Source organism: Candoia aspera, chromosome 11, assembly GCF_035149785.1.
Source record: "Candoia aspera isolate rCanAsp1 chromosome 11, rCanAsp1.hap2, whole genome shotgun sequence".
In the NCBI taxonomy this organism is placed as follows: Eukaryota; Metazoa; Chordata; class Lepidosauria; order Squamata; family Boidae; genus Candoia; species Candoia aspera.
Window position 1 is genome coordinate 1,630,492 of NC_086163.1, and position 25,876 is coordinate 1,656,367.

The 25,876-nt window shown below is 48.1% G+C and overlaps 1 protein-coding gene across 1 annotated transcript; it reads left to right on the top strand.

The window, feature by feature from the left end:
- The first annotated feature begins 109 nt into the window (after positions 1-109).
- LOC134503948 (cyclic nucleotide-gated cation channel beta-1-like) lies at positions 110-24,409 on the top strand. Its single transcript, XM_063312923.1, has 18 exons — positions 110-374; positions 2,917-3,067; positions 4,251-4,352; positions 8,194-8,351; positions 9,028-9,186; positions 9,981-10,189; positions 10,594-10,644; positions 11,205-11,291; positions 11,584-11,648; positions 13,095-13,217; positions 13,334-13,475; positions 14,096-14,255; positions 15,805-15,902; positions 15,989-16,072; positions 16,959-17,077; positions 21,752-21,898; positions 23,049-23,235; positions 24,140-24,409. The coding sequence occupies exons 1-18, from the start codon at positions 140-142 to the stop codon at positions 24,341-24,343; spliced, it is 2,481 nt and encodes an 826-aa protein (XP_063168993.1). The 5' UTR covers positions 110-139; the 3' UTR covers positions 24,344-24,409.
- Positions 24,410-25,876: the final 1,467 nt, after the last annotated feature.

Here is a 25,876-nt window from a genome sequence, read left to right on the forward strand (position 1 = left end):
AAGTCAGCCGATCCCGTCCCCGCGGGCCGGTCTCCTCCGCGTCCTCCGCCCCCACCTCCCGGCCTCAGCGGCGCTTGTTTCTCGTTGCAGCTCCAGCCCCGCGGCCTCGGCCCGACGCGTCCCGCTCCCCAGCGCCGCTATGTCCAGGCGAGCCCGCGACGTGGAGTTGGCTCGCCTGGTGCCCGAGAAGCCGCGCCACCGTCTGCGCGCCGCCCCCTCCCGCTCGGCCGGCGCGGAGCAGTTGCCCAACGTGCCCAGCTACCGCAGCCCCGCTCGCCCCTCCCGCATCCCCGTCCTCCTCCCTCGGAGGCCGGCGGCGGGCGCGCGCAACCCCGGTTTCCTGCAGGACGACGCTTCCCGCCCGGGCATCGGGGGTAACGTAGCGCTTCCCGCGGCTTTGGCGCTTGCAGCTTTCCTGGCCGGCCTCCCTGCCTGCCTTCGCCCGCCAGCGTCCCCGTCTTCTGAGCTAGCGTAGTTCCACGCAGGGCGCTATTTCCAGAGGGGGCCACGGGGCCGTCCCCGGAACGTAGGAGAAATGCGCACGTTGTTTTGGGCAGGCATTCATTAAAAGTGATGTGGAAAAGGGATGGGATTAATCTGCCCCTCCAGTCATCTGGAAATTGCAGAATGGGAAGTGGGCCTTGTCTGCTAGGAAGGTTTGCAGCTCTGTGACAGACGGAAGCTAAGGAAGGGCATCCCTGCCAAGACAGCCTGGTGAGAAAGCCATTTTGCAGTAACCTCAAAAATAAATAAAATAAAATAAAATAAACCAACCTGAATATTGCATTAATTTCAGAAAGGGACCCCAAGCCTAGCTTAAATCTAAGTAAAGATTTGCATCTTATTTGCATTTAATTGTCATTTTAGCACTATCTGGAAATAAAGTGTTTTCAGGCTGACAAGGGGGTATGCAAGGTGTGGTCAAAAACATCAGGATGGCAGCCGGGATGATGCAATTGAAGCTCCACCTGATTTTTATGTACGATGTGCTTTTTGACCCTACTCTGCAGACATCCCTGCAGGCTGAATGTCAGAAAATACTAGACAGCCCAGGTGTCCCAGCTGTTTGGGGATCTCGGTAGAAATCCCCAAAGGAAAAGCGTAGCTTAGCCCCGGAGTTTCCCGCAGATGGCTGCCCTCCCAAAGAGGCTCCCTCCCATTGCCCTCGGCCTCCATCCTTCCCTTCGGATCGCCGCTCTGCTTCGCAATCAGCCTGTGCAAAGCTCGGCTCTTGGAGGTGGGCCCTCTGCTACCGGTCAGAGAAGAGCTGGCTCCGGGGGCTCTCCCAAGGACTGTGGGTGGGGGCTTAGGAGGGCCTGATATGCTCCTGAAGGGATTCCTGCTGCAAAGGTGGAAAGAGCTGCCTTTGGTTTGGGTGGATGCCAAAGTCCTCTGGCTGCCCCCAGTTTCAGACATCTTGGACGGCCACCATTTCCGGCAACTGTGGCCGAGGTGACGTTGAAAGTTGTAGCCCTTCTCAGGGGAGGGGGCTGGATTGGTGAAGGCTGAAGGCGTCAGATAAAAAGAGGTTTTGGAGGTGATGGTAATACCCAGCACAGAGAACAATAAGAATATTTCAGTGAACCAATTAAATGTAACGTCTGTTGTTATTTGTCAAAAGGTATACAGATTTAAGTTTGAAAATGAATGTAAGTATATTTTTAAAGGAGAACCAGTTTGGTGTCATGGTTAAGGCACCAGGCTAGACACCAGCAGACCCCTAGTTCTAGTCCCGCCTTTGGGCACAAAGCCGGCTGGGTGACCTTGGGCCAGTCCCTCTCCCTCAGCCCTAGGAAGGAGACAATGGCCAACCACTTCCGAAAAACCTTGCCAAGAAAACTGCAGGGACTTGTCCAGGCAGTTCCCAGGTGTCAACACTGACTCAAAGGCACAAATACTGTACATACATAAAGTTTTCTTTTTCAACGTGTTGCATAAAACCAACATAAAACCAACCCTGAATAGTCAGTTTTGAAATGAACAGGTATAGCACCTTACGAAAGATACCTTTATATCTGAAACTCCTTGTCATCATCTTATACTCTCTGTCCTCAACTTCTTATAAGCATAATCAAACTTGAGGGAGCATTTGTACCTTTCATTACATTGCATAAAATACCTTAATTATTCCTTTTTTTTAAAATCTGTTCAATCATGTCCAGTTCTCAGCAACTGCCTGGACCTGCAGTTTTCTTGGCAAGGTTTTCCGGAAGTGGTTGGCCATTGCCCGCGTCTTCCCAGGGCTGAGGGAGAGGGACTGTCATGAGCACTGATGGTGAACAGGAGGGGGGAAAACGCATGCGTAGTAGCAAGGATTTGAGCTGTCATTCAGAGAGACACAGATCAGACCCGCCTTGACTTTTGGGGTTTTTCTGTATGGGTTTTCCCACGCTTCTTCAGTTTGTTAGGATTTTCTGTCTAACGTAGCAGTAATAAAACACTAGAGACCTATTCCTCACCTCAGTGTGGTTCCTGCTTGTCAGGACATCAATCCTGATGCTGTTTAGTATGACAATAATAATATGTAGGCTAATACTGAATCGTAAACACATGGCGAAAGATTTGAAAGAAGCATTTTCTAATGGTATATTAGGATAACTGGTTTATGAAAATAATAGGATTTTTAAAATCTGATTTTACTATATTTCTTAACCCAAATCTTTACATTTTCTGGCTGCCATAGAGGTTGAATTATATAGACATTTTATAGAAATTCTAATTCCTTCAAGAGGTGACTTGAGTTTTCTGCAGAAAATAATGTAGAAACAAGAGAATAATTAAACTAAGCACAGTAGAGGAGGCTGCCAGGGATTTCTGACTGTAACCAACGCCATCTTCTTGAGCATTCTGGAATTTGCTTGAGGTCAAAAACCGATATTGGCAATAACTGAATTTTGCTGGTCTTTCCTGCCCAAGGACAACTGCCAGGCAAATACCCCACAGTGAAGACCCCAAATGTGGATTCTGGCTCTTCCAGGCTGCCAATCCCTGCCTCTCAAGCTGGGCTGTCAGCTCCAAAGAGATCCCACACCCTCGCTGTGCCACCTACGCCGAAGGTTCCCAAGAGGTATGAAACCTGTGTTGGAGGCCTACGCAGAGCCTTGTATTATGTGAGAACTGGACCTGGGCCTGAACTACACTTCTGCAATACCTATCTCTACCATCCCACAGAATGCTCACTGGATTGTGTATGTCCACAACTCTTTTCAGGAGTTTCCAGAACTAATTCAGGAAATTCTAGGACCATTTCCTTAGAACTAGCAGACTCCCCAGCTAAACGTGGCAGAAGCTCCTTGGAGCCTCACCATGGTAAAGCTAGATAATGTCAGACTTCCAACAGAGGCTCAGCAATCACAGGTCTCCAGATAATTAGCCCTTAATTCTGCTGTAGGTTAGACTAGTAGAAACATTCCAGATGTGACTACAGACCAGAATGCAGCCTTATACTCAACCACTGATTTCCTGCTGCACTGCAAAGAAACCAGAGACTCGTAGAGGTTTAAACTCTAGGCTTCTTCTTTTTCCTGCCCTTCCAACTTAACAAATGCTTGGTTGATCCCTGGATGACCATGGCGGGCCGAGACGTATTCCCTTAACGTGTTTACTTTTCCTTCCTTCCTCTCTGATCTACAGGCCACTGGCAGTCTCAGCCCTTACAGATACGAATCTTCATTGTCTAATAGAACTAGTCCTCTGTAAACAGCTGATTGTCCTCAGTCACCACAAAGTGACTCCTCAAAGTGGTTTAATTACTCTGCTTCTTTTTCCTGCCTTTCCCTTGATTTAAACAGTAGTTTTGCCTTGCGCTTCTCAACCTTGGAGCTAAGTTACTGTTGACTGTTGGCATAACCATCCTTTCTGCCCTGGCAAAGCTAACATTGTTCTTTGATGCCTCTTGTGAAATTATTCTTACTTCCAGTTCCTAATAACAGTCCTGAACTTGTCCACTCATCTCTAAAACCAACTGCATCCCTCAAAGTGTTTCTTTCTGCATGAGTTGGCTTGTTGCTATATTTTCTCATTACTTCAACAAATCTCAGTATTAGTTGGTTAATGCAGTTCATGGATAGGAACAACAGTCTGAAAGAGCAGTTAAGAGCATCTTTCTCCAGCTAGTCTATTGAAGCATCATTTGTATGGCAGTATTCTTAGTCTTTTTCTTTGAGCAGTCAGATATAGGAGAAGAGATATTTAAGCAATTATTGTACTGTACTGATGTTTTCTTTTCCCAAATTCTTTCCCCACCTTAGGAGGAAATCCTCTTCCCAAGAAGTAATTGTGGGGGAGCTGAGCCTATCCCCAGTCAAAGCCTGGCCAGACCGGTCCAGTCTGCAGGAAGAAGAACAGATCAGGTATAATCCCAAAGCATTGTACCTCAGCAGATCAGGGATTTCTCCCATGTTATTGCTGCAAGGTTTGATTGAGACCAGCGAATGGTCCATCACTAACCCATTCGGGACTGGACTAGTAGTTGAGCCTGTTCAATCTGTTGCCAGGGCAGCATCCAACTCTGCCCTCCTAAGGATGGGTAGTGCTTGGAAGAACATAGCCAGGGCTGCTACAGTTGCCTACTGGTGGCTTGACAGAGGATGTAGAAAAACTGGAGCCCATTTAATTATGGATAAAAATGATGTTTTGGAAGAGAAGAACATCTACAAAGTCTAGAATGTCATGGTACGCTTTGGTATTGCAAAATACATAATTCCAGCTCTACGCGCCTACGGGAAAGTATGCTGAAATCTTGGAAAACCCCTCCTTGCAAGGCCCAAACCCTCCATCTTAGATAGGGATGTTGCTGTTTTAACTTTGCAGTGATGGACACAGAGAACTAAAGGCTCAGCTTTATCCAGAGGGAGGCAGCCGCTTGGTACGCTGCATGGAGTTCCTTCTGGGTGGAATACGCCAAACAGCACGTTGGAGTACATGGCACCTAGGAGAGAAAGCCTGGCTTGCACAGCATCTGAGCTTTCATTGTGCATGGGGCCCATGACTGGTCCTGTCCTTAAGGTGGCAGGCAGTGCTGCATGTGGCATAGTTACACCTCAGTCTCAGATATTTCCTTCCTTACAGAAAGTGTTACATGAAAGCCTAGCCTGACTAAAGCTGACAGTGGGTGTCAGGGATCAATATTTATGGGTCCATCAGAGATGACCACAGCATTTGGAAGACTGGATGCAGTTTGATTCCATTCTATTTTCCTCATTGCTCCGCACTCAAAGGGCTCTTCCTGACAGCCTCTTCATTGTGCTTCATTGTCACTGTGTCATGTGCAGGGGCAGTTGAGGGGGAGCAGAATGGTGAGATAAATACTGCACTGTTTACCACAAACAGTTTTTATGTGTGTCGTGATGTTGCCTGCCCACCCAACAGGGTGGAGCTTGGGGCACAATGGCACAATGCAGCTTTCATAAAACTGGTGAAAGCAGGAGCCTTCTGCAGACTCTCTTGCCACAAGAAAAGCATCCTTAGTTGCTTTCTTTAAGAAAGGAAGCAGGTTTTGACAGAAAGCTACATCATCTGTCGAAACCTGGTCCTTAGCTCTCTGATGGGTAGATGGTTATGCCTCAAAAGGAGGCAATGTACCAGGTGGAAAACACACACACACACACGTAATGGGTCAGGTGGCACTGCTTTACTGAGTGGGACACCCCCCCAGCCCCGCAGAGCAGGCACAGCCCCCGATCTGATGCAGCCCAGCTAAATTGCTCATTTGCCCCCTGAGGCCAGAGGGGGAGTGGGTAGCTTTATCTGGAGAACTCACCCCTTTATCCCATTTCTTCTAACAGACGACCAGGGAAGGGGGCTCAGAAGGCAGGCAACCAAACCCCTCCTTTTTCCTACTTTTCTAGCCAGCCTTTTTAACCCGTGTCCAGCCTGTTGCAAGTCAGGAAGACTCCACCTGCGCTCTGCCCCACTGAACAAATCCTGAGGCCAGAGAATTGGGAGCTAAAGAGAGCCCCCTTCCTTCCCCCCATCTCTCCCCCCACCCCCGTTTTTGATGTGCATCTAGAAGTCTCCCGCTGGGCAGGTGTCAAAACCCAAAAGGGGGAAGAAAAGCAGAGGGGACTATTGGCTAGAGAGCCTCTCCCAACACATCCTGCCACCTGGCCCTGCTGGCAAGGCTGAAGAACCAGTGGGTGGCAGGAGAAGCAGGAGTGGAGAGAAGCAGGAAGGAAGCTCTCCCTTCTTCTCCTGCCACCTTGAAAAATGTGGGACAGATAGGCAGGTAAGGGGTTAAATCCCTGCCCCTCTCCTGCCAGGATGAGTTGGGGGTGCTGCTTGTGCTGTCTTTAAATGCAGGTCTTGCACTAAAGATCTCTGTTTAAAATTAGCTCTCGCTGCTTCTCTCTGCCCAGACAAGAGGTGATGGAGGAGGAAGGGGAATAAATCTCTGCCCCCCCGGCACCTGATCTTCAGGCCGAGAGGAGAAGTAGGGAGAGCAGGGTTTAGAAAGAGCCCTCCGCACCACTCCTGCTGCACCAAAAGCAGCTGAACAGGCAGGGGACGTGATCTGGAAGCCGGCGCTGGTCTCCCTGCAGCCCAGGCAGAAATGGCCCTAGAGGGAAGTGCACAGACTGGACGCAGGGGGGTGGATGGACGATGCAGCGTCTTTGGGAGGTGTGATGGAATGGAATGTAAACCTGTCCCTGGGAATGGGAAGGGTTGAATGAGGAGCTGGAGGAACAACTGCTCGGTTCTAGAAAAGCAGGAATCATGAGAGAAATTCAAAATAAGCCCACCCTGATTTTATTTGGTGTAAGATGGAGGAAACAGAAACACTGAAAGGTTTTCAAGGTGCTAGTAGGATACCCTATAACAACAAAAGGGATCTCTCAAACCTCACTGCTTTGCTTCCTGTTGTTGCCTGCCTAGAAGGGCTGACAGGTGGCCAACAGGACCCGGGCAGTTCCCAGCCCCAACCACATTGTCCCCAGCAGCATCCAGGAGCACCACAGTTTCTTCTTAAAGCAAGATTTCTATTGGGAGAACTGGAAATTATGCTACTTTAACCCAGTGCCTCCACAGACAGCAGGGGACAAGAGGCAGGCAAAGCTGTGAGGGCAGGACATTTGACAATGGTCAGTGAGGTGAGGCGGCTTTGGTGGCATCTTCTGCAGTTGCCGGACTTTGTCTGTACTTTGCCTTAGACTGCGGGCCCTGAGAGGGCACAGAGCGATGGGTCATATGGCTGGGATGCTTTTGCAGCCAGTCAGTGGAGACTGGGGAATGACTTCAGCCTTGGAGTGGTCATCCGGTTAATTATTTTGAATTAATAGCTAATCCGTTTTATTATATTGGATTCTTCTCCCTACATGAATCATTATCTCAATGCCAAAGAAAGTGGAATTTATCCAGCAGCACCAATACCAATAGTAATGAGAGTAAAGGTGGGACTTTTTGATGAGCCCTTGCAAAACCCAGACAAAGTGTTTTTCATGGATGGGAGTTCCTTTTACCAGGAAGGGACCAGATATACGGGCTGTGCAGTGACCACATGTTGCATCTCCTCCTTTCCCACTTGGGTTTGTTTGTTTCTTAGCTTTGATCAAGGACTTTAGAATACAGTGCTATTGTTCTCATCATTGTCCCTGAAAAGGCTAGTTTTTACACATCAAAGGAAATGGCTTTGGCTCAAGGAAAACCATGGCTTTCCTAAACTTAAACCCTAAAATTCTACATAACAGTACTGATTGTAGGGATTTTGTTTACTTTTTTAAAGTTGTGTTACTTTTTCAGGGTGAACAAATTCGCTCTGTGAGCAATGATCTTGCACTTCCCAGAACCCCTTAAAGAAAAGATGAACAAGACATAGGCTGCATGTGGCCCCAACACCCCAGGGGTTGTCTCCTTGCATCCCAAGATCACACCACCAAAATTCAGCAGCAAAATACCTGATTTCCTGCAGTAAAATTTGTGCTTGACCTTGTTTTTGAGGGAGTGTTTTAAGATGGAGTGGGACTGCAGGACAAAACTCTTCCGTTCCGACTCTTATCTCTCCCCTCTCTGCAAACAAGCCAAGATTCAGCCACAGTGTTCAGCCCTGCCCCTTCCAGAATCCCTGTGTGGTTGGAAGGCCTTTATAGGCCAGGTGTGAGTTGCGGAAGCCGGTCCTCCCTGTCTCCGGGGTAGGCCCATCGCCAGGTCCTCGATGTGGAAGGCAGGACCTTATTCTCCGCCTTGGTTGCTCTGCAGTTTGGCCGGACGCTGCAGCTCAGCCACAAGCCAGAGCAGCGCCATCATCAACGATCGCCTGCAGGAGCTGGTGAGGCTCTTTAAGGACCGGACTGAGAAAGTCAAGGAGAAACTGATTGACCCGGATGCCTCCTCTGATGACGAAACCCCAGCCGTGTGTGAGTGAGCCTGGTGCCAGAGCCAGTGCGCCTTTGTCCCGAGGGGTGGGCTGGGCCTGCAAGGACACGCTTGTCCTCCTGGCTGGGTTTTCCGGGTGCTCAACAAGGCTCAGAGGGGGAGCAGTGCAGCTTGTGGGTGCCCGGGGGGACTCAGGCTCGGTCTTTGCATATGGGCATACCAGGCCATCGTGTTATGCTATGATGCAGCTTCTTTGTTTGGGCCTTGCATGATGTATGAACCCAGCAGCCGGGCTTCACTTAATGTCTTCTCCCCTCCCTGGCCTTCTGGGTCTGAATCCTCTTTCCAAGGGGACCACAATAATTTTAGATTCTGCTTGTTTTTTTGTGGGGGGAGACAATCTATATTATTTTAGTAATGAAGCAAACGATTCCATGTTTCACAACAGCTTCAGCATCCTTGAAATCACACCACACCTACCTACCTACCTAGGCCCAAGATATTCCAGTCCCAACCAAAAAAAAGCAATCCTGGTTGAATCTGGGGGCTGCCAAATGGAGATCTGGGGGCCACCGGCAAGCTGCACTGTGGGTTGTCCACGCTTACTACAGAGTGTGAACTTTCTTCTCCCTCTAATTGCCTTGCCACACATTTGGCCCCTAAGTGATGGGTAAAACATTTTACCTGGGTTTCACCAATTTTGGTTCCTTCCCTCAGCCCCTTCCAAAGAGAAACCCCCAGAGGAGAAAGGCAAAGAAGCAGAGGAAGATGAAGAGGGGCGTTACCACGAAATCCTCTGCTGCAGATTTAAGTATCATCCCTTCCTCTGCCATGTGAGGAAAGTCCGGTTCCCCAGCAGCATTGACCCCTCCTCCAGTAAGTAGCAGGATGGGACTTTGAAGATGCAGCTGCACCTCGAGGGAGAAGGGAAGAGCGAGCAGGTGGGGCTTTGGGGAACACAGACCTGTTGGAAACCCCCAGGAAACTCAATGGTCCGCCCAAGCAATTGGCTAATCCTTATCCCTTGAAAGGAAACATAATTTGCATGGACCCTTAAATAAGGCACTTGGGGTCCTAGTCCGTCTTTCACAAGTGATATTTTCAATGATTGCAAATACAGTCCAAAAAGTAGGGAAAAGACACTCATAACCTGCATAAGCATTCTTGCCAATGTAAGTTAAATAAACTAAGCTGCAAACTGAGTGCGGACAACCGTCGTAAGCCTCTTTTAAGCTCCATGTGCACTTCCCTGAAGGAAGTCTGACGCAATTGGTAGGCGTTGCAGAGGGCTCCTCCTGAGAGCTCCACATCTATCCATTTTTATGGGGAGGCCAAGATGATGATCACCTACGTCCTCATCACTTTTTCTGAATTTGAGAAAGATGCCTGGGACATGGCCTGCCAGTATGTTCGTGCTGAGCTGAATTTGGGAGGAGCAGCTCCACCTCTTAGCCCACTTGCTTCAGGAGCCACATGGCCCGCTGCGTGCCAGCTCTTGCCTCTGGTCTCTGATCCTCTTGACCGGGAGATCAACCGGCAAGTCGTTCCTTCCTCTTGCTCCTTGTGCAAGCAGAGTGGAAGGCCAGCTCTCCCAGCGAGGAGCTCAGAATGAGAGTCCAGTGAGGCTCTGCAGGATTCCTGAGCCTCTCCTGGCTTCCCTCCCCTTCTAGATCTGATGTACGTGTTCTGGCTCTTTCTTGTGGTCCTGGCATGGAACTGGAACTGTTGGCTGATTCCGGTCCGCTGGGCTTTCCCGTATCAAACACCGGAGAATGTCTGTTATTGGATGGCTGCTGACTACCTCTGCGATCTCATCTACCTTCTGGACGTCGCCGTCTTTCAGGTCCGCCTGCAGTTTGTCCATCAAGGAGATATTATTGTAAGTGGCACACCGCAAGCCAAGCTACCCACACCAGTTTAGTTCTTCACCCTTAAATAGGCTATTGGATCTGGTCTGCAAAAATCTCAGTGACCACTACGCCTTTCCCAGCCACAGATGCTTCCTGCCTAGCAAGACTAGCCAAGATGCAGCCAGGACATTTATTTCAGGTTTATAACATGAGGTATCCATCTGTAAAAGGCAGGTAACAACATAAAGTATAAAATCATAGAACATTCTACAAGACTTAAAAAACTGCAGAAGAGGCGTAATTCCTGTGCAGCAGATTTTGATGCTGCGCCTGTTTCCATGCCATGCCAGCGCACTTAGCCTTCTGCTGGCTGTGCCTCAGTTTCCCTTTGAGCTTCAGATGGTGCCTATTTACATTTTCTTTCCTCTTCTAGACTGACAAGAAAGCCATGAGAAAGAATTACCTGAAGTCCCGTCGCTTTAAGGTCTGTAGTGTTTTGTTTGATTTACTCATGGTTGAAATGACCACCAGATCATCTGAGTGAAACAGTGTTCTCAGTTATATGATGCTTATATAATGTTCTGAACACTTAATTCTCTGTCACAATGCAGATTTTATCGAGTTGGGTGTTGTAAGAATGGCATATGAAGCTTACTAATATAACATTCGTATTTAATGTCCTTGTCATTATAGGAAGTAAAATTTGACGTATATCAGGCCACTGATACCGTTTGAGTGATGGGGAGATGGGTAACTCTGTCATTTTCAGAATTAGGTTTGGTCAATTACTCCCTTTGTTTGTAAAATAGCAAAATTTGATTCATTGCACTTGATCATTTTTAAAATATTTGCTCAAAAACGTGTATGGATTGTGGTGCATATTTCCTCAGATACATATTGTTTGCAATTTTGTTTAGTTTCTACAAACCAATTACCCAGATTTAATACGTTTGTGAATGTGATTTCACAGACCTTTGTACTTCGTGCATTCTTTCTCTTAGCGTAGTTTTCTTTAGCAGACCCTCTTTGCGTGTGCCTTTACAGATGGATGCAATCTGCCTTCTTCCACTGGACTTCCTCTACTTCAAGGTTGGCGTGCATCCTCTCTTGCGCTTACCTCGCTGCCTGAAGGTAAGTCCTCCTCATGACCCAGAGTCATGCTGATTTTGCAACTTTAGGGAAGGGCTGAGAAAAAGCATCTCTCCCTTTATTTGCTGGCTTAACCCTGAAGTTTAACACAGAGGAACTTCCAAGGGATCCATCTGATTCTGTGCTTCACCCTCCCCCCCGCTCCAGGAGTAAGGAACAGAGCCGAAAACATCACCAATCACTTTCCTGGGAAATGTTTCTTCTTTCCTTCCCTTTGTGAACTGTGGGCAGAACCTTCTCTGGAGCTCATCAGACTTTTATTCCTTTTTCACAGTACCTGGCCTTCTTTGAGTTTAACAGTCGACTTGAAGCAATTTTGAGCAAGGCCTATATTTACAGGTGAGGCTTCATGTCTCTCTTTTGGGGGAGATGGGCGGTAATTAAATTTGAATAATAAATAAATAAAATAAATAAATGTTCCTTCCTAGGAGGGGTTCAGTTTAGCAGCTCTGCTGAGAAATGAGGTAACCTCTGCATGTCACTCTCACTTGGTTCTGACATGCTTTCACCATCTGGGCCTCTCTAATGCAAATAGCAGCAACAAATCAAATCTGCTCATTGATTTTGCAGAATCAAAATTTATGTTCACTTTATTTCCACATTGCAAGCCACTATATTTTTCAGAGGCACAGCCACTTGTTGCAGCAAAGTAACAGAGACTTCTGCCTTAAAGGCAAGCACTCTTATTCGTATTAGGGCAGGCCTCTTATAGGCTGAGCTTAGCTGGACGTGAAGTGGAAATCCTCAGACAGAGTAATGTGATGTGGTTTAGGTTGGCCGCCTCTAGAAACAGCTTAGAAAGCTCAGCTGACATGGAGACGCAGGAGCAGCTGGGAGTCAATGAGTTAGAATGTGCGGATGTGCTGGTCAATAAATGCTTGCACCGTAATGGCTGCTGTCTTTGACCTATTTGACCATATCCTGCAGACACCTGTGTTTTTTGAACCTGTATTATGCACCTGTTTTTGCTGACCTGGGCTTTTGTCTCTGCCTCCGAGGTCTCCTCCTCGGTGTGTGGGGAGACGCACTGGCCGAAAGGGCTGCGCAAGAGAAATAAGACAAGGAGGGTCACTGGTTTTCCTCCCCCGCTTTCTGTGCATTAAACCCCCCGAACACCACGCCAGCAACGGTGTGAACAGTGGCTATGGAACTAAAGGGCCACGGCAGCATCACTCAGACCAGGAGGAGCTTCTTGGAGGAAGACGAGGAATGCCCTGAGCCTCATGCATCCCCAGCATCCCAGAAACTTTAGCTTGCACGAACAAGAGAGTGCAAACGCATTGAGCTTTCAGTAGCAGCAGCTCCTGGACTGAAGGCAGCCACCCATACTTTCCGTCCTGCAGGGGTGTCCGCAGAGCAGGGTCAAAAAAGTGAAGGTGGCAGCCACGACAGTGCGATTGAAGCTGTGCCTGGTTTTTGTGTGTGCACACACGGCTCACGTAAAGGTCAGGCAGAGCTTCGATCGGACTGCCGTGGCCGCCATCTTGGCATTTTGCCTGCACTTTGCAGACCACCCCGCAATCTTGGCTAGCTGAGAAGAGCTGGGCCATGCCTCTCGGTGTGGGTGTTCCTCTCTAGCCCCGCCTGATTCCCACCGCACCCTCCTAGCCTTCTGCTGCTGTGCATTCCCCGTGGAAGCAACGCACGGTGAGCAGCGCCCCTGAAGTTCTGTGTACAGGGCACCTAGGAGGAGGAGCAGGGGGCCCAGCCACAAAGAGCCTGAGATTCTGAAAGGACGTCAGCAGCCCGTTCCTAACGTGGTTGACCTTTTTGCCCTCTCGGTAGAGTCATAAGGATCACAGCCTACCTGCTCTTCAGCTTGCACGTGAACTCCTGCTTGTACTATTGGGCCTCCTCCTTCCAGGGGCTCGGCTCCTCCGCCTGGGCCTACAATGGCAAAGGAAACAGGTAGGCACAGCGGGTGGCTCCCTCAGCTGGTGGGACCAACTGGCAAAGGGGGCAAGGGTGAAGAAGCACCGAAGCACATGGGCCTTGTGTGTCGTCTCTGCTTTGTGTTTTTGAAGTTACATCCGCTGTTACTACTGGGCCGTCAAGACGTTAATAACCATTGGAGGACTGCCTGAACCACATAACCTCTTCGAGATCGTTTTTCAGCTTCTCAATTACTTCACCGGCGTCTTCGCTTTCTCAGTGATGATAGGTCAGGTAAGCACTCACTTCATGCCTTTTTCAAGTTACAAAAATTGCTGCGTTCTTTTCTCATTTGCTTCGCAATACAATTTTTATGGAAGTGCCAATATTATCACAGGATAATATTTAATACCACTTAAAGTTAAGCTATTTATTTCTTATAATGATGATGTAATTAAAACATTCTTGGTTTAAAATTAAAACTCTTTTTGTAACATGTGCTATAGTAAGTTAACAAGTGTTAAAACATTAAAACAATTTAAATCAAATAACAGCAAAGAAGGGGAGAATCATAAAGAATTTAATAGACTTTTAGAAACTGCTGCTTCTGTTTTATGGAAACTTGGATATTTTCCAGCCTATTCAGGGATAAAATCAATGTCAAGGCATCCACCCCACAGACTGAATAGCTGCCCTTTTGGTATCATGTTCCATCCTAACAAAAACAAACCAAATTCTTAGACTGTCAGGTTTAGCTTTTCAGGTGTACCTAATGGATTTCACTGCAGTACTGAAGATGTTTTTGCTATCTGCATAACTATCTGCAGCTCAGTGAATTCCCATTAAACAAGTCATGGCTGTTGGCAATATGGAATAATGTCTCTCCATTTGCTTTTTTTCTAAATCTTACACAGATGAGGGATGTTGTTGGTGCTGCTACAGCAGGACAATCATACTATCGGAGCTGCATGGATAATACAGTAAAATATATGACTTTTTACAGAATTCCCCGTTCAGTTCAGAACAGAGTCAAAACATGGTATGAATATACTTGGCATTCCCAAGGCATGCTGGGTAAGCACCTTATAGTTTCAAAGACAAAAGGTTTCTTTGCTTATTCTCTGTTGTATAGTTGCAATTATTGGTGGCTGCAAGTGGAGGCAAAAAGTCAAGACTGTGGTCGTGATGGCACCATTAAGTCCTGCCGGTTTTTTACATGCTTCACAATGCTGCTGCCATCTTGCCTTTTTGACCCCTCCCTGTTGCAGACCAGATATAGCATTAAATGCATTTTAACGTTAAACATGTGCATTGAAGCAGATGCTGAGAGCAATAACTGGAGGGGAGAGACGGCTGTATCCTTTCTCTGCAGTCCTGCCAAACAGGCTTCTCTGGAGCTCCAGTTTTCAACTTAGGAAGGAAGGGCCTGCCGGTGCTGGGGGACTGTCTCCCATTCCATCAGAAGACCTGCCGTGATGGTTCTTGTTCTGAGAACTTGTACTTTTGTATCCCAATTTTTTAGAAAACATATTCACCTTGCCTGTTCTGGAAGTGGTTCTTTCCCCTAAACGGTTAGATCCCCATTCTAGGCTGCCTTCGTATCCTCCGAAGTCACGGGACCCTGAGGAAGCTTTACGGCTTAGAAGACTCGTTGACCATCTTTTCCAACCATGGGAAAGGCTGGTTCGCTGCAGTGATTCTTGTAATCCCTGGCAGGATTTTTGTTAATGGGATGCCACAGAAGCTCCAACCAATGCAAAATTCTAGTCAATTTTCTGAATTGTGACACTGAGACAAATACCCCAACCCTCCGCTTTATTATTCATACTTGAGGGCTGCAGGGTTTAGGACCAAAAGGATCCTCAGAATTCATTCTCCACTTTCCATTTATCATCTGCAAAAGAGTTGCTGTTGTGGTTGCACTTCGGGCTCAGAAGGCTCACACAGGCTCTTTGTGGACAGCGGCTGAAAACCTTTTATTTGCACAGGCTGGAGAAATGCCTCTCGTGCCTCCGGCTTTTACTGTATTATCTTTTTATCCTGTTTTACTGTAGTGAATGTCCAATATACTGTGTGACATTCAATTCTCCTTGGGGTGAAAATGTTATTTAAAATAACAATTTAAGGCAATAATACAGAGATGCATTTAGAGTCAGGTCTTGCTTGGCCTCCCACGCTTCCTAAATTGGGAGAGCATTTTGAACGTACTGTCCGACAGGGGAAAGTGGATATCCAGACTGTCTCTCTCTACCCAGGCTGCCCTGATAATCTTGCAGCCCATCGCTTGAGAAGAAGGCTGCAGTCAGACAAACAGCGTGACTGGGCTCTGGGCACTGTCTCCAGCCTGCTGTCCTCACCCAGGCCAGCCCCCTGCCAACATTCTCCCATGGTGGGAGCTTCTGTGGGCAAAAAAACCCAGAGACCCGTGAGAAAGCTTCTGGTCATGGGGAGTCTTGTAGTCACATGCAAGCAAATGCAAGGAGGGCTCTTTGTAAGCGCACCTGCTCAGGATGGGGAATTCAGGGATTGTGGGTCCATAACTGACATCTTGGCCCCGTTCTCGTCTGTCGCAACACGAGGCCAGAACACAGCTGGAGACTTGCTGTTCTCTCCTTCACTGCAGATGAATCGGAACTGCTGATGCAGCTGCCCGAAAAGATGAAGCTGGACATTGCAATTGATGTTAACTACAGGATTGTGAGCAAGGTGCCGCTTTTTCAGGTACTGCCGGCTGACTCAGGGCTCCGCTTACTTGACCCTGGCCTAAAGAGCAGTATCCAAGCAATTCTTTCCTTCCTTTGGTTCAGGGTTGTGATCGGCAAATGATTTTTGACATGCTGAAGAGGCTGAGATCTGTGGTGTACTTGCCCAACGACTACGTGTGCAAAAAGGTAACCAGCAGAGAAACCTTGCGCCACAGTTCAGCCAAACGGGTGAGGGAGGTTCACAGGCACATATAATGCTCCTGCATTGTGCTCTCTTTTCTTTTTGGATTATGCCACCGAAACACACGCAAAGATGGTTCTGAGATTCCTCTAGAGTGTTTGTTCTTAAGCGTGAGGATGTCAGGAGCAACAGAGCTGCTTGGTTGTGGTAGCCAAATCTAGTTGGCCGTTATCACAGACATTAAGTGATTCCTAATTGTTAGATATCAGGGAAAGCTGCATTCAAGCCAGTATACTGAAATAATGGCAAAGCAAATATACGTACTGTATGTTGGACATCATTCATTTTCCTGGTCATTATGTGTCAGTCAGTGTTGCCGACCCTCCATTTACCTTGCTCACAAGAACGAAGAGATGGCAAATTAGCTCCTTTCCTTGCAATTCTCAGCCTCTCTAAATCTCAGGGGCAGACAAGGGTTTTCCTCTGGGGCCAGGTAGGGTGGCCTCTCCAGGCCCTGTGCTGGGAGGGGGGAGCGCAGCCCTTTCCCCTCAAACCTCGCCCTCTCGTTAACCCTTAAGCTGCCAGGAGTTTGTCCTCTCAACGAGGGCTCTGGTAGCTTCCCTTGCTAAAACTCCTATCCCTGCCCACAGAAACACTGCCCTTCCACTTTGTAACTGCAGGATGCAACTTTCTAGGATACACAAGTCTTAAACTGTGTAAGATTTTCAAGAGGAAAAGGTGCCCCAATTATTCTGCCACTTGACGCCCTCTTTGGGAGCTGTCCTCATGGCATTCGGCCAGCTAACCCTGAAGGATCCTGAACTCTGCGGAGCAAAAGTGTCCGCAGGGACCGAACTGCTTGGACCCATTTTCTCCTTGATTTTGCTTCAGGGGGAAATTGGCCGTGAGATGTACATCATTCAAGTGGGACAAGTCCAAGTGCTTGGGGGACCGGATGGGAAAACTGTGCTTGTGACCCTGAAAGCTGGGTCTGTCTTTGGAGAAATAAGGTCAGGCCAACACCACAATGTGTTCATTTTCTTATTTGTTGCATTGATATTCTGCCTTTTCTCTGAGGACTTGGTGTAGCTTCTGTGCAGATACCCCACAGCTGGATCCTCACAGCAACAGACGTGTGAGGCAGGCTGGGCTGAGAAAGGGTGGCTGGCCCCGGGTCAGCCAGGGAGGGCCGCCATTCTGGACCTCCCCTGCCCAGTTCCAACGCCTATGCCACGAAACTGCGCTTTGGGCATCTTGTCTTGACGACGGCCACGTATTTTATGTGAGCTACCCTTGAAAGATGTGCTGCAGTTACAGTAACCACTTACGGGAGCAGGCGATGCTGTTCCCTGTGGCTTTCCAGGCAGAAGGTGAGGCGTTGTGTGGCCGTTGAAACTACGGCAGCTCACGCCCCACCTGTCAGAGGAGCAGCCTCTCCTGCTGGCCCTCAGAGCGCCCAGGACCCTCCTGGAGACAGTCCTGCTGCCAGGCTGCCCCCCCAGGTGCGGGAGGGGCCCACCCTGGGCTTCCTGGCTGCGCAGCACTCTCCCCGGGAAGGGCACCGAAGCCCACACCCCCGCATTTGCAAAACTGCGAAGACGCATCTTTTCACCCTGCCTGTAATAGTTAGTTTTAATTTTGCACATTTTAATGTTTGCTTTAAGCATTTTTAAACTTGTAAGCTGCCCTGACTGCTTATACAGGTACAAAGGTGGGTTATAAACCTAATAAAAGAAATACTTAATAATGCTGCACTGCCCCTCAAACCATCGTGCCTGGGGGAAACTGGGCTTGGTAGCTGGAATAAACAGGGAGAAAATTAGAAGAATGAAGTCTTGCCATGGCTGTTCTTAAATATTAGGTAAAATAGCCTCTATTAGCCTGGCGATCGGATGACTTTCAAGTAGAAAAAGATTTAACCGTGGCCGAGAAGAGCTCTGACAGCAAAGACTCTAAGATCTTGGTTAAGCTTCTCAGTCTCATTTCTTCCCACAAACTCCATTTCCTGCTCAGGTTATCCTCAGGCTGATCTGCATGGGCATTATGGCCTGGCACTGTGATGATAGCCTTATTTCTAGAACATGCAACTCCTGACAAAATTTGAATTCCCCCTCTCTGACAGTTGCTGGGTGGTTTTGACAATTTCAGCCTCTCAGTGCAACTGACTGTCATGTAGCTACTGAGCTCCCAGTTGTACTTCTGGGATCTTGCTAGGGGAAAGTGCAAGCTGTTTGTTTGTTTTTTTAATCTGACAAGCAGGACAAGGGGGGGGGACTTTCCACTGGCACTGAGACACTGACTAGATCCAGTTCTCCGATTAGACCCAGACATAGAATTCACTAGAAAATGTGTGAAATAGCAAGGGGTGGAAGTGGAGTCCCAGAGCTTGCTCCACAGGATTAGTAAGTAGGTAAAGACTGATTTTTTTAAAAAAGCAATCTATAGAACTGTGGCATGAATTAGAGCTATGCACCTTCAGATAGCAAATTAGATTAAACAGCAGGGCAGCAATGGGAGGAGCGCTTCAAGTCCTTTGCTCACCGGAGATACTCTTCTCCCACAGCTACAAAGGGTGGGTTAACCTAACTCTAACCCATGCTACTGCAGGGGATGTTTCTCATCTACAGTTGTAATCGATATAATTCAACCCCTGTTGCAAATCAAGTTGATTGTCAAAATGCACAGACTTTTCAGCTGTTTGCAATGAACAAATCAAACAAAAGCAATTGAAATAGCTCAACACAACAAGTGCTTCAAGTGGTGTCCCCGAAGTCAACTGAAAATGCAACTTATCGTGACTTCTCCAGTCTCAAAATTAGTCAACCCTCTGAATAGAATCCGTCACAACAGCACACATACAATATGCAAAACAGGTGTTGTCTCAAGCACACCTGATGCAACTAATCGAGGGCTTCATTAGCTGCACCAGGTGTGCTTGAGCTGGAACACATGAAATACCTGAAGTGGCTAGGGGTTTGTTGAGTGTCACGTTTGTCTGCATGTTAGACATAAAGTATGGCTAAGTCAAAAGAATGGTCCAAAAAGGTAAGAGAAGAGATCATCGCCCTTCGCAAACAAGGAACAGGATACAAAAAGATAATGAAGGCACTGAATGTTCCTAGAGACACCGTTGGAAGCATAGTTCACAAGTTCAGAGTTCAAGGAACAGTGGTGACACTGCCTGGATGGGGCAGAAGAAGGAAGCTGTCAATGGCTGCAACCAGATTTCTGAGAAGGCAGGTTGAGAGAAACCCTCGAGTGGCTGCAAAAGACCTGCAGCAAGACCTGGTGGCAACAGGCACTGAGGTTTCAGTGAGCACAGTAAGGCTCGTACTAAACACAGAAGGTTTCCGTGCCAGAACTCCAAGACATACACCACTACTGACCCAAAAGCACAAGAAAAGTCGGCTCCAATATGCTCAAAATCATATAGACAAGTTTTGGGATTCTGTTCTGTGGAGCGATGAAACAAAACTGGAACGTTTTGGCCTGATGGATCAGCGGTATGTCTGGAGGAAGAAGAATGAAGCATACGCTGAAAAGAACACTGCCTACAGTTAAGCATGGTGGTGGCTCAGTGATGCTCTAGGGCTGTTTTGCATCCTCTGGCACTGGAAACCTGCAGCGTGTGGACGGCAAGATGGGTTCATTGAAGTATCAGGAAATCCTAGGAGAAAACGTCATGCTGTCTGTAAGGCAGCTGAAGCTTGGGCGTCATTGGACCTTCCAACAGGACAATGATCCCGAGCATACCTCAAATTCCGCTACGGCTTGGATGCAGAAGAAGTCCTCGAAGATTCTACAGTGGCCATCACAGTCACCTGACTTGAACCCCATAGAAAATCTCTGGTGGGGTTTGAAGAAGGCGGTTGCAGCATGCAAACCCAAGAATATTACCGAACTGGAGGCGATTGCTCATGAGCAATGGGCTATGATTCCTCAGGAATGCTGCCAGAAGCTGGTGTCTGACTCTGCATCTCGTTTGCAGCAGGCCATAACAGCAAAAGGGTGCTCTACTAAGTACTGAAGATGCTTGCCATGAAGGGGTTGACTAATTTTGAGACTGGAGAAGTCATTATAAATCGCATTTTCAGTTGAATTTGGGGACACCACTTGAAGCATTCATTGTGTTGAACTATTTCAATTGCTTTTGATTTGTTCACTGCAAACAGCTGAAAGTCTGTACATTTTGACAATCAACCTGATTTGCAGTGGGGGCTGAATAATTTCGATTACAACTGTAGCTACTGAAGAGCAGTTTCATTTTGGAAAGCTTCAGCAAAAGTCCCTCTTTTGGGGGAGATGGGCGGTGACGAAATTTGATAAATAAATGAAAATAAAAAATAAAACTGCAGTCCCAGTCTTGTGTCCCACAGCAGGATCCCAGTCTTGTGTCCATACTGTCCACTACATTCAAGGGGCATCCCAGAAGACATCCCTGAACAAGCTGGGGAGAAAAAGCCATGAGATGAGCCAGAATACCCACCAAGTGCAGGCTTGAATGCCCTGGGGGCACAAGTACAGACACCCTCTAAACAAGTCCCTTATCCAGGCAAGCAGCAAAGGGGAGGCAAGGAGCATGCCAGCCCACCCCAGTTGCCCTGGCTGTGGTCGGTCAGTCAGCCAACTCGATCACCCGGCCAGGAGGAGTCCCTGTTGCAGCCCCTGCCAGCGCATCCCTACCTTCGCCTTGCCAACAAACTCTGAGCACGCGGGTCTCCTGGGATACAAAAAGAGGAGAATCTTCCTGCCCTGGAAGTGGGCTCAGATCACTGGCAGTTGCCACCACTGCTATGGAGAACACCAAATGTACAATGCAGAACTCAAAGCAAACGGTATTTCGACAACACCCCAACTTTTCCATATCTTTATCATGGCAACACAGGAGGACAATCGAGCTGGTAGGAAACGAGAAATGCAACCCAGCGTGGCTCCTTAGATGGCACCATATTGCTGCGGTTCTTCAAGTCAGCCCTGACTCCTGGTGACTGCATGGACAGGCCCATGCAGCTTTCTTCGCAACCTTTTCAAAAGTGGTTTGCCAGAAACTTTCTCTGTGATGTTTTTCGACTAGCCAGTCCAGGGCTCAGAGGGAATAATTGGCCCAAAGTCACCCAGCTGACTCTGACTTCTGCACTAAGGGAGGACTAGAACTCAGCTCTCCCTACTCTTAGTTCAGTGTCTTTAACCATGACACCAGATTGCAAGATACCATATACTGTACTGCAATTTAATTTATAGTTTTGTTTGGTTGCAATGTTTTTGTACTGTACTGTTGAGCTGAAGAAATGTTTGGATTTCTGGATCTTAAATTTCAGTTGTTATTGAATAATAGTCTTGGAAGATATTGGGGGGACAGGTGGAATGAAGATTGCTGCCCCTTTCTGTAGAATAGGAGATAAGAAGTTATTTATTTTATATCCCACCTTTATTTTTTAAGTAACTCAAGGCGGCGAACATACCAAATACTCCTTCCTCCTCCTCTTTTCCCCACAACCACCACCCTGTGAGGCGGGTTGGGCTGGGAGAGAGGGACTGGCCCAAGGGCACCCAGCCGGCTTTCGTGCCTGAGGCGGGACTAGAACTTACAGCCTCCTGGTTTCTACCCCGTTGCCTTAACTACGAGACTAAACTGGCTCTATCAAAGTTAGGTGCTGAGTTTTTATTTTTGCTGTTTCTATTAGTTTACTGGCTGTGGGAGGTGGAAATCGGCGCACCGCTAATGTTGTGGCTCATGGATTTACTAACCTTTTCATTCTGGATAAGAAGGATTTGAATGAAATTCTGGTGCACTATCCGGAGTCCCAAAAGCTGCTGCGGAAGAAAGCCAGGTGAGATGCAGGATGATCAAGGGTTTGTACTTGATTGTTGTATTTATTTAAATTAATTAATCAATTTATTCTCACTTCTATGCTGTGCCAATCAGACCAACTCCAAGAGGCTTAGGGTTAATGTTAGCTGACTTGTGATGGGGCTAATTTTTCCAGAGGCCATGTCTGTTGTCAGGATCTGTTGCGGATGGAACACGTCCTCTTCTGCCTGTTGGTCTCTCCTCTCCTCTCCTCTCCTCAGATTGAGTTTGTCCCAAGTCTGCCATAAGACTCCCTTGTCCTCCTGGGGTAACTTGTTTGGCCAGGAATAGGTGACTCTGCTCTTCAGGACTGTTTTAACTCACAGTCCGGATGATAGAAGTTCAGCCCTTAAGGCTTTATTGTGTTCCCCGTGCGTGCCACAAAACAAGGCAAATTTGGAGGGAGGGGTTCTCTGCTGCTCAGGTGATCTCTGCTGGTCTGGGAGAGGGCTAATCGATGAAACTTAATCCAGGGAAGATGTTCATTCCATTGGTATCTAATCTGTCTGTTTCGCCTCCGGAAGGCAGTTCAGCACATGCCTGGCAGTGAATGACTCACCTTTATGGAGTCAGGTTTACAGTTTGACAGTGCTGTTAGAGGCAGCCTTTAGGGTGGACATTCCCGACTGGCGACACAATGTGTGTTTCATCAGTTTAGATGGTGCTCAAATTACGTTCTCTTCTGACTATTCATATTTTTGGATACCTTTGGTGATTTCCCCACTTTCATGGAAGCAACAGGGAGGCTGATCTTGACTGGCACAATTTCATGGACTACAATAGCTTCCATACGAGGTTTAATTGTACAGCTCCTTGCCCTAAGAGTTTTAAGGGGAAAAGATTTTCCTTCCATTTGCAATCTTCCTGTTTTCCCCCTGCACAATACCTTTCATGCATGGAGCTGCCTGGGACAGTCTACCGTCTGGAAGGGTCTAGCCTCCTGCTTGTTACTTTAAAAGGAAACTTAAAAGAACAGTAAATGCAACTTTTAGAAGAGGAGCCACTGAATGAAGATTCACAGAAGGGCCATCATAAGTGTTCACGCAGTCATTCTGTTGCATTTCCCACATGCTGTTTATTCTTAAAGATCTGACTGATTTCCAATCCTGGTTTTATATTCCCTGTTCTAGGAGAATGCTGAAAAGCAATAGCAAGCCCAAAGATGACAAAGGGATGCCCAAAGACGTCCTCATCATACCTCCAAGAGCTGGGACACCCAAGCTCTTCCAAGCCGCCCTGGTAGCTGCAGGAAGAATGGGAGGCAAGGGGAGACTGGCTCACATCCGCTGGAAACTGAAGGAGCTGAAGGCAATGCAGGTTGTCTCTAAAGGCCAAAGGCCTAGAAGAGGGGCATGTGTTGTGTATCTGCCCGGGATGGGATGGGATGGGGTATAACCCGGAGCTGAAAAGTCTCCATTAAGGAGCAAGGCTGCATTCGCGTCACACGTACCTTCTTCTGCTTTGGCCTAGCCTGCTAATGAATCTAACTTTAAATCATGGTTGTGGCTCAGCATGTGGAGCAAATCAAGCCAGTAATTTATAAATTATGGTTTATGGCTTAAGCATTATGTGAACCCAGCTAACTGCAGCTTGTTCAGTAAATATCTGGGAGACGTCAGGATGGGAAAACTGGCTTAAGGCATTCTGGAGAAAATCATAGTTGAACCTTGAATGGGTAGTTCCATGGGTGAGGTAAGGAGAAGGAAGTCCCTACTATTTTGGGGTGAGTGTATCTATTTGGACGCTAAGAGCATGTCACAGGGGTTCTCACAAAACAGCTGAGCACGGCATCCCCAAATAACCATTGATCAGGAAGACACTGGTGAGGATATGGATTCTTCACTTTACTCCTAGCCTTTAAGATACATTCTACCACCTTAGTTCCTTTTATTGTTTTTCTGAGCCTTGGCTGAAGTCAACTTTACGTTCTAAGAATACTTCTGCCGCTCAGTGGACATTCTGCTCTGCAGCATCCCAGCTCCCATGCCCATCTTTCTTTTAATTAAAGGGATCTAAAGCAAATTCAAAAGTCAGATGAGCAGGGAGCCAAGCGGGCAAAACATCTCTGGGCGTACTCATGCCCATGGACCTAGCCCTAAACCTAGAAGAATGGATTCCAGATCTAGATGTGGGTTCCCCCCGTCTTGAGGCAAGCATCCTTTTCCTGCCAAGAGTAAGCAGGGCCCTTATATGACCCTCAGTCTCCTAACTTCTTTTTCAGGCTGCCAGTTCCACACCGGTTGTCCCTAAATCACCAGCCATCCATACTTCACCAGCTGATGCCCCCAAACCCGATGACGGCAGGCCTGAGACGATCATCTCCAGGAGTCCTGACCATCCTGTTCGGGTTTCCATGAGTCCATCTCCTAACGGGGGTGAGCAGGTTCTCTCGGTGGAAATCTTGGAAAAGGATGAAACCAAGTAGAAGAACCTGAACGAGCCTCCGTATCTGTGGAAGCTGCAACTCAAGGAGGGCTCATTGCGGATAACTGGTCATACTTGCTCGGACTGTTCGACCCTTCAAAACAGAGTCTCTGATGTTGAGCTATTAAGAAAAAAGTTGGCTGCACCCAGCGTCCACAGTAAGGGACCTCTAGAATTTTTACACACCAAGCAGTTTAACTGAGTCTTTAAAAGAATTGCAGCAGAAGTCCAAGAGAAATTTAGAGCAACTGAAATTTGTATGAAGTAATATTGGCTTTTTAAAGATTATAAATGTACAACAAATATTTTGATTTGCTTAAAATAGCCATAGTTTCTTCTGTTGGTGTGGTCTTTTAATACAGTGAGATCAGTGCAGAAAGGTGTAAAGAGTGATTCAGAAAATGAGTGAAGTTGGAAAATGGCACTGGATGAAGGCATCTACCCAGAGTAGAAGATGCAGGCCGCCTAGAAGCAAGACTGATCGTTGACCCCGTGCCATCAAGTCGTTTTTGACTCCTAGCAGCCACATGGGTAGTAGGAGAGATTCATAATACTCAGCTATTTTCCAGGGGTTTTAAAATAGTTGAATTATCTTAACGGCTTCCACGACTCCATTTGGTACTTGTTCGCTCCCCAACAGAAAGAAAAAATGAAACTACAGAAATAGTATTGTGGCTATAGAAATAGTAATTTGAGAGAATCTCAATGGATGCTTTACAAGCCCCTGAATCTAGGTGCAAGATCAGTCGCGTAGCTTATTAGCATCTCCAGACACTGATTTTTCCATTGCACTGATGTGCGGTAAATTTCCCCATAGGCCAATTCCGCACTACGCTCATTTGTGCCTTCTCTTCCTTGCTCTGGAGATGCACGAAACCTTCATTCCTGCTGGGTTTGCTGGGGTGTCCGCAAGGCATGGCCAAAGCCGTCAAACTATCAGCCGCGACCCTGCAATTGAAGCTCCGCCGTTTCTAAACAGCTTAGGGGCTCCGGCCGCACCAGCGGGGCCGCGTCTCGCCATTGCGACGTGTTCGCGGTTGCCCTTCGAGGTCCCTGCTTGCCGCGCACTCTGCCCGGTCCGCGCTTTATTCGGCCCGGCTGGGGAAAGAGCTCGGCGCCCCCCCGAGCCCCGGCCCCGCGGCGTAACCCCGCGCGCGCGATCAGACGCGCAGGCTCGCGCTCGGCCGGGGGTGAGCACGCGCGCCAGCGGCGGTACACGTGTGCTCCCCTTCTCACGAGGGCGGGGAAGGGCCGCGCGTTTGGGCGAGCGCGGCGACCCCCGCCCAAGGCCGCGGAAGGTGAGCGCGCGCGAGGGAGCTGCCGGGGGCTCTGAAGCCCGCGGGGGGTCGAAGTCGCGGGCTGCGCGTCCCGCCTCGCCGCTTCCGCGTTTGCGGAAACAGCATTTACAGCGCGGGGGGGGCTGGCGAGGAAGGTCGGGCAGAGCCGCACCCCTGCCTCTCCAGCGCAAGCCGAGCCCCCCGCCACCGGGGGACGCTTGCGGGCCCCGCGGAGGCCCCGCGGCCTCTGCGCGTGT

Excerpts from the sequence above, each read along its gene's own strand:
- LOC134503948 (XM_063312923.1), top strand. The coding sequence starts at position 140 with ATGTCCAGGCGAGCCCGCGACGTGGAGTTGGCTCGCCTGGTGCCCGAG. Across the intron at positions 375-2,916 it reads TTCCCGCCCGGGCATCGGGG|GACAACTGCCAGGCAAATAC; the intron begins GTAACGTAGCGC and ends TTCCTGCCCAAG. Across the intron at positions 10,645-11,204 it reads TGAAGTCCCGTCGCTTTAAG|ATGGATGCAATCTGCCTTCT; the intron begins GTCTGTAGTGTT and ends GTGCCTTTACAG.